Source organism: Brassica napus, chromosome A1 (assembly GCF_020379485.1).
Source record: "Brassica napus cultivar Da-Ae chromosome A1, Da-Ae, whole genome shotgun sequence".
Taxonomy (NCBI): domain Eukaryota; kingdom Viridiplantae; phylum Streptophyta; class Magnoliopsida; order Brassicales; family Brassicaceae; genus Brassica; species Brassica napus.
The window spans coordinates 22,789,089-22,801,473 of NC_063434.1; the positions used below are offsets into that span (position 1 = coordinate 22,789,089).

The following is a 12,385-nucleotide window of genomic DNA, read 5'->3' on the forward strand; positions in this document are numbered from 1 at the left end:
AATAAGTCCAAAATTTAAATGACAACTTAAGTAGATAAAAAATAGGACTCTAATTTAATATATTAGATTCATTAATTAAGAAACTATATTTGGATTAAAAAAAAAACTTGGAAGAACCTTCATAATATATATATATATATATATATATATATATATATATAACGTTGACAAATTTTTTTGTTTAAAAAAAAAAAATATATATATATATATATATAAAATAGAGTTTGCTCTCTCCTTAGAGACACACCTTGTATGCCATGTCAGAAAGTCGAGCGTCGACAGCGCGACACGTGTCCGATGGGTTGCTAACGCCGCATTTCATTAAACGTTACTTTTGTGGGCTTTGTCTTCTGAGTTGAGCGTTGGGCTGTGAAGTTCGTTGTTCTGTCGGACCTGACTGAGTGATGTTCTCGCTAACCTTAATACGACGGAGAAGAAACCAAGGTCCTCTTCCCCCTTCGTGCGGCGGTGACCTGATGCGTTTGCACTTCTTCACATCAGTCGAAACGGTCTGAATGAAGGCTTCGTGATTAATCTCATTGATTCACTCCCCCCACTGCATCGTCTTCAATGCTTCTTCGATCTAAAAGACTGTGATTTCTTAGTATAAATATGTGTGAGTGCTGCTCTCCTTGATCTCATCTTATCTTTGTATCTCTTCTATTTCATACTAATAGATCGTGTTATGGCTAATTTCAGGGAGGCTAGCAAGCGATGGGGCAAGCGGTGGAGCAAGCACGGAGCAAGCGGCAGAGAGCTGATGGACCAAGTGACGGGCAGATCAAGATGGATAGCCATGGAACAAGTTACGGAGAGTGTGAAGAGAGAGATAGCAAAGTCGATTGCTGCAGTTCAAGCTCTCACATGGGAGCCGATAGGCTATCGGACATGGTGAGTTTATAAGAGCTGGAATTTTTTTTTATTTTTTTGTACGATAAAGGGAATGAAGGATTAGTTTAAGGTGATTTATTTTTGCCAAAAATAGGTTTGTTATTTTGTCTCCTTCACACTTTCCCCTTTCTCATATTTTCGTCTCTTTCTCAGTAAATTCCAAGTTGTTTCTTCTTCTTTTTTAATTGCGTCAATCAAACAGTTTGAACGTCACGCTCTCTCCAGTCTTCTTCTTTATTCATTTTATAAATATCAAGTGATGATCCAAATCGATTCTCAACTTTCCTCTCCCTTATAATTCTGATTTACGGAGCCTTCTGGTTTGATTGTTTTTGTTGGCTTATTTCCGAACCAATCGTCTCTCACTTCTGAGAAATCGACAAGGAGAGCGATGTAGTAAGAAACGGAGAGAACGAGATGGAGAGCAACATAGTAAGTGACAGAGGTATTGAGATGAAGAGCGTAACGGAGAAGTCGAGTATAGACACGAAGCAAGTGAATAAGATGGAGCATTTTTATATATCTTCTGGTCAGATCTGCTTAAATAAGTTTAGCTATGACCAAAACTAAGAAACAATACACATAAGTTTGATATTGTTTATGCTATTTTCCTAAATATTGTTTATCCTATTTTTCAATTTCAGACGAAGTGGTCTTGCTTGATGTTATTTGATCTCCAGATATTGACATCGTTCACGATTCTTAAAGGTAATCAAATATTTTCCATACATGGGTTTTTCACAAGGAAGAACCAAGAGAGACAATGAGATGTCAATGAACCGAATCTGGATGCTTTTGTCATGAATTATGACTATACATTTCTTCTTCTTTTGAGCTTCTGAGCATCAAATATGTTTACACAAGAACGATATGAATCATGTATTTATGACGAATGACTTCTGAGGCTTTCAGATGATTTGCAATGATATGCTCAATGACTTTGGTAGACATACATTGGGATTCCGTTAATAATTTGTTTGTATGAATTAGAGGATATAGTTATGCAACAATGGATCCAAATCAATCAGCTAAAAATTTGCATGTATTTCCTTCACTCTGTATATAGATATGAATTGTCAAAGATTAATCCCAACTTCAAGATTGTCCTTAATTTTTTTTAAAGTGACTGGAGAAGTACGAGGACTACTTGAAGCTCAAATCAAGAGTAGAGATCTTACAACATTCACAACAGTACATAGCGTTATTCATTACACATCTTGAAACGTGAATGCTTACTCCACGTCTCCAGCAACTTAACTCTTCTGACTTTAGGCATTTGCTAGGTGAAGAGATAGCCGGGATGGGAGTGGAAGAGCTTGAGCAGCTACAACGTCAAGTAGATACATATCACTAAGGCTCATATTAGACTTTTCTTCAATAGAATAATGCAGGTTACCGACTTTCATTCAATCCAAAAATATTTAATCAAAATAACAACATGATCTCCGAATTTTTTTTTTTTTTTATAAATTGGCTAAATTCTATTTATTTTTTGTTTGTTTATATTATAATATCGTTTTCGATCTACAATTTCTTAAAATGCTTCATAAATTATTATAAATTCATATAAAATAAATTTTTTAATAACTTTCCGCCCGTAGGGCGGGCCGACCATAGTATATATATATAACTACTATTAACACATATAAGATTCTAAAATATATAAATTGAATTCAACCACTCCAATAATGTGACCAAGTCCATACCTGCTTTTCTCGTCCGCGTCTTTATAACCTCTAGCTATTTTATATATACATCACCAACCCTTGATAACTATTTTCTTATAAGACTTCATAATATTCGTCTACTTTATATTAAGACCACAACACTCGATCTCCTCTTCATAATCTTCAGCTCCTGTCAGGTTATCATTAAGGTAGAATGATCCAAACCGATCACAACCAATCTTCTGGTAATCCTCTTCTTCAGTCAATTTTTTAATTGAAGATCGATATCGATATCCGTATTAATTTTGCAACAGTTAGTCCATAAACATTAATTAGTTATGTAACTTAATTACTAATCTTTTTAGCTGCTGTAGTGGAAAAACCTCCACAGGGGCCGTACACAAGCCCCCCGCCGATAGGCTATCCGACAAGGGATGCGATGTTGAGTGATCCTCCTCCGCCCGCAGTGGAGACGAAGTCCAAGGGCGATGGGTTTTGGAAAGGATGGTATATACGTATTCTTTCAATTTACTTTTATAAGATTAATACGTTGATCAATTTACTGCTAAATACTCAAAATTAAACCATTGACTGTTACGTACATTGCTAAAAGAAATGTTGTGTGTTTTAGGTTTTCGAAAACTGTTGCTATTTTTAAATAAACTCATGCATCTCTACATAATAATTGTAAAGATAAAAAATGGACAACTAATGGTCTTGTCTTTTGGCAGTTGTGCTGCCATATGCTGCTGTTGTGTTCTGGACGCATGCTTCTGAGACTTCGGAGTTTACAATTTTACGCAAATTATTGCTGTAATAAAAATAAGTTTATGTTTGATGATAGTTGTTTTACTTAATTACTCTCTATGTGGAATATACTCTGAGGATTGTTATGTTTCGGGTTATTAAGTGAACGTATTATACACTAAAGTGAATTAGGGTTGCCGAACTGTATCCATAAAACAAGTCAATTAGTACCAAATGGATGTGATAGGGTTCATCACGCGCAGTTGTTAATGACCTAAACGAGAGGATTGGCTCTGGTTAACCCAAATTGAATAATTAAGTGAGAAAATGTTTGATTTTCTTTTTTGTTTTTCCTTAAAAAAAAATTCAATCCAACACTTATCTAATCACACAAAGACCTCATAGAAAAAAACATGCACAAACACATGTCACGTTCAAGTGCGGATCACCGTTGTGTATATATATATATATATCGGGATGTATCATAAGATATATAATTTGTTATTACTGTTAAAATTATAACAGTTACCGAGTTTATTCAACAAGACAAGTATAAGTAAAACTTAAAAATCACATGTTCAAACGAAATTTAAAATAAAAAAAAATTAAAGATTACATTAATAAAATAATTTTTCTCGAAACTTTATCGAATCACAATTCATGTGGAGCTAGTATTTGCAAATTCATCAATCTTGGAAATCACTCGATCAACGTTAAAAAAAATGTTTGAAACAGAATTAATATCTTAATATTACTTTTTTTTCTTGGGTTCAAATCTTAATATTAAACTCTGAAATGAAGTTTCGAACTTATTAGTTTTCGTAAACCAAAAAACAGGTCAAACGTAAAATATTGCGTTAAGATTTTGACCTTAATTCTGTAAACCCAAACTTGTTAATAGTGATATCTTTAGGCCCAGCCCATGTTATATGGGCCGAATCAGATGCATTTCACGCCTTTAGGGTTTGCTCATAGCACAGAGTATATATACACAAAAACCTAATCCCTTCCGTCGTTTCTCTCAGCAACTTAGCATTTCGCCGGAAGAGGAGCCATGGTTAAGTTTCTTAAGCAGAACAAAGCGGTGATCCTCCTTCAAGGCCGTTACGCCGGCAAGAAGGCTGTGATCATCCGCTCCTTCGACGACGGAAACCGCGAGCGTCCCTACGGACACTGCCTCGTCGCCGGACTCAAGAAGTACCCTAGCAAGGTCATCCGCAAGGACTCGGCCAAGAAGACGGCGAAGAAGTCGAGGGTCAAGTGTTTCATCAAGGTCGTGAATTACCAGCATCTGATGCCTACTCGTTACACGCTTGACGTGGATCTGAAGGAAGTGGCCACTCTCGAAGCTCTGTCTTCGAAGGATAAGAAGGTGGCGGCTCTTAAGGAGGCCAAGGCTAAGCTCGAGGAGAGGTTCAAGACTGGAAAGAACAGGTGGTTCTTCACCAAGCTCAGGTTTTGAGAACGTTTTTATCTTTTGTATTGGAATCTAGAATGAATGTGGAACATGTTTTGGATGATTTAAGACTTTGGTTTGGAATTTAATTCTGGAAGTTTTCTTTTTAATTATACTGGTGCCTTTATTTATATATCATCACAGGTTAAATAGTTGAATTAGGTTTGTGTGTGAAAAGCCAAATGATTAAATATGGTTTCCATGGATTGTTATTGAAATTCTCTGTATTCGTTTTTTTTTCAAATGGTATGAGTTAAGGTCTAGGCTTTTGTTACACTCGATTTGGAATAAGTAGTGTTACTCAAGTATTGCCATTATAGTGTCTGCCATTGATTGTATGAAAGCATGCTTAAGTTGTCATTGTAGTCTGTCATGATTCTATTAGAGATAGAAGTTGATCACCAACTGCATTATGATAAATAATTTGTACAAAAAACAAAAACTCAAATACCAAAGAAACTAACAATAAATTTTCAAAAATATATTTTGAAGATCTTTGGCATTGGCGGAAAACGCAATAAACTTATAAATAGTATTACATCAGTTACAGTGGTTACAATTACAATACGTACAGCTATAACAAAACAACTTTTCCACTTATTGTCAATAACGATTCATTTAGAAAATAAGCATAAAGGTAAACAAATATTCGTCTTTAACGAGGATACAAATCTGTGACTGAGGGGCATCATCAACTGAATCAAGCATGAAGGTAAACAAACATTCGTCTTCAATAAGGATATAGATCTGTGACAGAGGTATTATCAACAGAATCAATCGGGTCTTTTCTGGGTATACTCTGAAAGAAAGTACCTGGCTTCCTAGGCACGGGCAAGGTCACAGTATTACTAGTGAGCATCAGTATAATGTTTGACAACGTAGGACGATCTACAGGATCTTCTTGAACACACAAAAGACTGATATGGATACACCGAACAACTTCACTCCTTTGGCAATTATCTACAATAACTGGATCCACAAGGTCCAGAGGTGCTCCATTAGTCCAAAGTCTCCACGCCTATAAATTAGTAATCAATCAATTAATCAGTATATGCGATCATGGTCAGGTAACTATAGAACTCGATTAGCTCAAAGCTTACATAAGAGACAAAGTTATGTATGCCGTCTGTTGGGTTGAAGCTGCTATTCTGCTTGCCGCTTATAATCTCAAGAACTAACACACCAAAGCTATAGACATCTGATTTCATTGAGTACTGACCATGCATTGCATACTCGGGAGACATGTAACCACTGAAACTCGCAACAAAAACAATGTCAACAGAAAAGCAAAACCTCTAATGTATGAGAAGTTAAGAGGAAGACTTACTAGGTACCAACTATTCTGTTAGTGTTTTGTTGGGTTTGGTCTAATCCAAAGATCCTAGCCATTCCAAAATCTGCAATTTTTGGATTCATATCCGTATCCAAGAGAATGTTACTCGCTTTGAGGTCACGGTGTATGATTGTGAGTCGTGAATCTTGATGAAGGTACAGAATCCCTCGAGCAACTCCACTTATAATGTTGTATCGTCGTGTCCAATGAAGCTGGCCTTGCTTTGCAGGGTCTGTTCACATCCATTTATTACAGTTATTTGTAACGATTTGCATCCCCCAGTCTCAAGAATCATTGAAACAAAGCACTAAATGCAACTAACCAAAGAGAACGTAATCAAGGCTTTTGTTGGGCACATACTCGTAGACTAGTACTCTTTCTTCTCCTTGTAGACAAAATCCGAGAAGTTTAACCAAATTTCTGTGCTGTAGCTTTGCAACAAGGACAACCTCGTTCTTGAATTCTGATTCGCCTTGTCCTGATGACTTTGACAGTTTCTTCACTGCAATTTCAGTCCCATCCAATAATGTACCCTGCCGTTTTCATCAGCATCATCCCATTATCTAAAACGTGTTGGCACAAAAATTTGAAGACAAAACACAAACTAGGACAGTTAAGGAAGCACTATTACCTTGTAAACCTCACCAAATCCACCTTGACCAATCATATTACCCTCTGAAAAATCAGCTGTAGCAGTTTGAATTGATCTATAGTCAATCTGTAATGAGTCTGCGGTTGTTATATTATCTCCTGTTGCACCATGAAACCCTTAGATGCTAGGATTGATACAACTCAAAGTTCAAACCCAAAAAGAATGGTAATAAATGTAATTTTTACCATCAAATGCATTTGATTTTGGATAAGCCTTCTTTGCCACCTTTGCAAGGAAACAATAACCAGCTATGAAAAGCAGAACAACCACTATAATAGCCACAACAATGGCTACCACTAACACAGTTGATTTTCCACCTTTCCCTGCTTTCCAAACATCATTTGCATAAGATCAGGTAATGGGAGATCAATAACAAATCAAAATTGTGTAAGAAGGTGGAATCTTTCTATCTTGGTACTGTTTTCGAGAAATTAGGGTCAAAAGTAGAGGCAGAAGACGGATGAGAAATCTTTAATTGACGTGAGATTAAAACATAAGCACAATATGAAGTTAATCTTTAATTGACTTGAGATTTTTAATTTGTGTCATTGAATTTGTTTTCTTTTTGTATTTTAAAATTTTCACTAAAGTAAAATATCAAATTAATTTATAACTAAACTATTCAATTTCTAATTTAAAAAAAAAATATATATATATATATATATATATCTATATGTATATATTTCCTATTCTAAAATAACAAAAGCTAATAATTTTTAATAATTATTTTATAACTAATAAATTAAATTTGAATGTAATATTTAATTATAAATTATAAATTATTATTATTCAATTTAAATTTAAATAAAAATAAAAATATCAGAATATTTTATTTATATTATAAGTATCATTTATAATTAAATTAAATAATAAATATAAAAAAATTAATTATTTTTATAGAGTATATATTTAATATTATAGAGTATACACATAAATCAACAAAATAATATTTTTAAATTAACTAAATAAAGTGATATATTTATTTTTCTGGTAGATTCTAGAATTTTATTAAGTAAGTGTGCACATCAGACAACATATATTTATGTTCTTAAATAACCATAATTATTAAGTAAATATTATAAAATCAGATATTTAAATTAGTATTAGTTAACCATTAATTCATTAAATGTAATTTGTTAGTTAAAATATTACAATTTAGAAAAATATGTATATTCAACTTGATAAATAAAAATTTAAAAATTATTAAAAATTATATTATTTCTGCAATCATATGAATCAAGTTATAATTGATATTCATATGATTGGTGATTTGTAGGGGTTTTATATAAGATACAAGATGTTTAAATCAATATGTAACAAGTTAAAAAAAGGGTAAGAATTATTTTATTTTGATTACAAAATTTAAATAAAAATTGACAAAGACAATTTTTTAAAATATGAACGCATTTTAGTTAAAAACATCAAAAAATTAAAAAATAATAAGAAATAATTAAATAGATGGATTGCCTTTTTTAAAAAAATCTTTTATTTAATTATAATACTTAGATATTACAATAAAATAAATATAATTATTTTTAGCTTAATACTTTTAAAATTCAAAACTTTTTTTTTAAATTGCAACTATCCAACACTTTTTCTCAAACGAAATAAATGATAAAAAAACAAAAAAACGGTTCAGAAATATAAGTATCTGAATTCACTGTCCATTTATCTTAGAAGTTTTCTTTATCTTGATTTTGAACTCTTTCCATTTCATCTTAATTGTCATTTTATACACACAAATTAAGAAAATATTTATTTTTTAAATATTTTCTAAATAAAAACATCATTACTTAACACCTAACCACATTTTAACCACTAACAAAAAAAAGCACATTTCAACCAATAGAAGAACAGACTGAATAATATAAAAAATTATATTGTATATAAAATTAATAAATTTATATTAAAATCCTAAAATAACATTTATTTTGAAACAATTTTTTTACCTAAAACAATAATTAAATAAAACGGAGGGAGTTTACTCTTAAGCTTTATTGCAATAATCCAATAGAAATAGAATCACCATCTTTTTTCCGATGTTCCATTTGTAAACAATTAAGAATATGAGTGAAACATGTTGTGTTTAGAAAGAAAGATGTCATTCTAGTGTTGCAAATATTTCTCATTGTAATTCTTTATTGGGATTCTTGAATTAAGGTTGCCGTCAAAACTCTGTGTTTTTATTGGTTTTATAAGACTATGGGGGTGATTGGTTGAGCTGTAGGAAGTGGTTTTAGATTTAATTTTCATTTACAACCTTAAATACTACCAATTATACTTTATTTTAGTTTTTAAAGCTATAACCAAAAAATTAAAGCTACAGCAAAAACACAAAAAAATGGTTGTAAAAATCTTATTTTCTAAAGCCCCATTTTTTTAGCTGTAGGAAATTTTAAAGCTACATTATTTAAAGCTAAATCAAAAATTCTAGAGACAAAATGCTAAAGTAAATTTTCTACAGTTACAACCCAACCAATCACCCCCTATATATATACGATGAAGGTGTTGAAAATTTTATTCAACTATTGAATCTATATAATAGAAGTGTTGAAAAACTTAAAACAAAAATGTGGATTCATTTGTGTTGAAAGTAAGAAAAATGGGATCCACTTTGATAATGTGGTATAGTTTTATACATCATAATTTTAAATATAAAATATTGTATAACAAATATTTTTTTCGAATAAAGATATTTATACCAAAATTTATATTTTTATGATCTAAAAATAAAAACTTGGTTTAGTTGATATGAAAACAATTTTTTTATTATTAAATGAATAATTATGTGGAAAAATAAATGATGTGGAATAATAAATGTAAAAAGACGGTGTTGAATAAGAAAACCATTCTACATGGTATAAAACGTTAAAATGTTTGTGACACATGTTAGCATCGTTCAGAATTTCATTTTGGATAGGTAAGTGCGTTTAATCCGGATCTGAAATCTCGAATCAGAACTAATCGAAAATATTTGTCACCGAACCGAAAATTTACAAGTATTTAGTTGGGTCCAAAATTAGTTTATTCAAAGAACAAGAACCGAAAAGAGATCCCGCAATCTGACTGACTTAAAATTAATAGTCGTTTTATCTGATGATATGAATAAATCTGAACCCGGAAAACCCGACTCCATAAGAACCGATTTATACCCGATTTAACAACATGAATATTCAAGACTATGACTCCATGTATTTTATTTTTTATTTTTTATATTTTTATTTATGATTTAGTTTTTATATCTTTTTATTACCATATTTATTATTATTTTTAGTATTTTTAAGTAATTGGAAACTTTAAATGTCAAATTTAAGGTCTAAATTTGTTTAATTCCAGTTATTAGTAGTTAAATTTTGGTTATTTTGGTAGAACTTTAGATAAATGTGAAATTTTGCCTAAATTTCGATGAGGTTTACATTTTTGGATTTTTTGGGTCCTGAATATCTGAACCAATTAGAACCCGTTACATATCTAAAAGATCATAGATATTCTACATGTATTTTATTTATAGAGACAAACCGATCCGGATCTGAAAGAAACCAATCCGAACTAAAACAGTTCAGGTATCTAATTTGGTCTAGTGGTATAAGACAATAAGACTCTGATCCGTATGGAAGTGGCCTGAACTTGATCCGAAGACCCAAGCCAAATATCGGGTTTTACATGTCCTAATTTTTTTTTACACTGGTATTGTTAATATCGAGAAATTATGGCAATTTCTGAAACATGAATAAGATAGCGGAAGAAGATAGAGCTCTAACCAGGTCGCGGAGGGGTAGAAACCTCCGGTGGTGGTGGTGGCTTAGTTGTGGCGGATTCGTTGTAAAATAGGTAAAGCTCGTATCTTGAAGAACAGCTAGGCACAACAAATCTCGCCCCACTTTGGTCAGTGGCTAACTGATTGATGCTCTGTTGAAGGCAGCTCAAACAGTCTTCTCTTGTCAGATCTGGAGTGCACTGAACCAACCCGTACAAAGTCTGTGCTGCGGTCCAATTGGCTTTACTCACTGCGAATTTTCTCGAACTGCTCGCGGCTTCGGTGGCGGCTGGGTTCAGCGTCGACAAGACCAATTCTCTGAACCTGTCTTTTTCGCTAATCGAAACGTTTTTGGTGTTCGTCTGCTCGAAAACTCCACCGGTGCTCAGGCTCGAGAGGATATTCTTGTTAGAGTATCTGACCATGCACTGATCGTAATAAAGCACGACCTCTTTCTCCTCGGGACACCTATTTAACGTATCTTCCACGACATAGCCTACGCAGTTACGGCAAACCTCCGCCGAGACATCTCCACGGCAGAGGAAAAGGCCGGTGACCATGTCCGGGTCTTCCCCGGCGGTGGCGTTTTGGAATCCGGTGGAGTAAGAGGCGTCGGGGGAATAGAGTGAAGACAAAACGGTTTCAAGATTGGTGAAGTAAGTCTGTAAGTGCTGTCGTTGGTATAAGTTGGCGTGCTTGGACAGATGTATCCTAGGTAAGTAGGATCCTGAGCGGAAGCTGTGAAGCAGCCAGTGATAAACGGGAAACGAAAAAGGAAGATGAAAGAAGACATAACTGAGTTTCCTTGATTTGCGTTTCTCTTCAAGCGTTGTGGGTAATTCATATATACTTGCGAAGTAAAAGTTGATTTTTGATTTTCTCTGTCGATATTGGCGCGAAACTGATAATGCTTTTGTGGCCACTGGCGATTGGCGAGTGACGACGCATTGACGATGACGACCAAAAGTCAAGCTCTAAAAGTAAACGCGCCAACTTGTCTTGAGCTACTTTATTGAGAAACTATTATTATTAAAAAAGTTAAAATTAGTAAAAAAAGTAGAAAAAATATTGTCATACATCGATCTGTGAAGAAAGATGTGATAATATGGTGTAAAATGGATGAGTTTTTTCTTTCTTTGCGCGTTACCGTTTGTAGTGCGACTCTTACACAATACTATATATATGTTAAATAGATACACTACAAAATTATCGATGCATGGAAAAGATGAAGAAGAGGAAGAGCAAGAAAATGAGGAGAAAGAGAGAGGGAGAAGAGAAAAAAAGAAAGATAGAGAACCATAGGAACCATTGTCTCTCTTCCACTAATCATAGGAAAGAACAGAACGCAAGGACTTAGCTAAACAATTTCGTAGGGTCGATCAGTATACAAATTAATCAATTGTAGAACTTGATCTTTCTAATTTCAATAACCACGTGCCTTTGGTATTTTGTGGCATTTGTAAACAACACCACTACGTACTATAGATTTGTATGGAACTTTATCTTCGCATCTCAAGGCTTGGCAATAATCACTTTCAGTCACAGAGACTTGAACATAGTAAAATAAGAAATTGAAAGATTTCGTTGAAATTGTTCGTTTGAAAATTTCCTGAAAAACTAATCATAGGTTCTTCTCTCCGTCGAAACAAGAGGGCCGTTATGCTCATTACGAAACTTGTTGACGAGATAAAATATAACCAAGGTATATCTTTTTGATCAGAGGTTGAATCGATCTCAGTATGAATTTGATCTAGCAGTGTAAACCTGAGATTTTCAAGAGTTGGCTTCTGCTGATTTTGATTATTAAGCGTAATGAGACTAAAAGAGTCGTGAAGCGAGTCGGAAAGACTGCCAAACATTTATCAACAGCAGCAGTTTAAGG

At 33.3% G+C, this 12,385-nt stretch overlaps 1 protein-coding gene, 2 long non-coding RNA genes and 1 pseudogene across 5 annotated transcripts; 3 read left to right on the top strand and 1 right to left on the bottom strand.

Annotated features, from left to right (window-relative positions):
- The first annotated feature begins 348 nt into the window (after positions 1–348).
- Positions 349–1,840, top strand: LOC125576681. Of its 2 annotated transcripts, XR_007315114.1 has the most exons (3): positions 349–616; positions 700–1,420; positions 1,536–1,840. It is a non-coding gene; the product is annotated as an uncharacterized LOC125576681 (long non-coding RNA). The 2 variants fall into 2 exon arrangements; XR_007315113.1 differs by having other exon boundaries at positions 700–1,840.
- Positions 1,841–2,548: 708 nt separating this feature from the next.
- Positions 2,549–3,488, top strand: LOC106379319. Of its 2 annotated transcripts, none has more exons than XR_001275970.3 (3): positions 2,549–2,803; positions 2,924–3,065; positions 3,290–3,488. It is a non-coding gene; the product is annotated as an uncharacterized LOC106379319 (long non-coding RNA). The 2 variants fall into 2 exon arrangements; XR_001275972.3 differs by having other exon boundaries at positions 2,559–2,803; positions 2,933–3,065.
- An 801-nt stretch (positions 3,489–4,289) lies between these two features.
- On the top strand, positions 4,290–4,874 carry LOC106345445 (60S ribosomal protein L27-3). Its single transcript, XM_013784647.3, has one exon. It carries the CDS (start codon positions 4,360–4,362, stop codon positions 4,765–4,767), a length of 408 nt encoding a protein of 135 aa, XP_013640101.1. The 5' UTR covers positions 4,290–4,359; the 3' UTR covers positions 4,768–4,874.
- A 389-nt stretch (positions 4,875–5,263) lies between these two features.
- Positions 5,264–11,362, bottom strand: LOC106345481 (annotated as a pseudogene).
- Between the last annotated feature and the right edge of the window lie 1,023 nt (positions 11,363–12,385).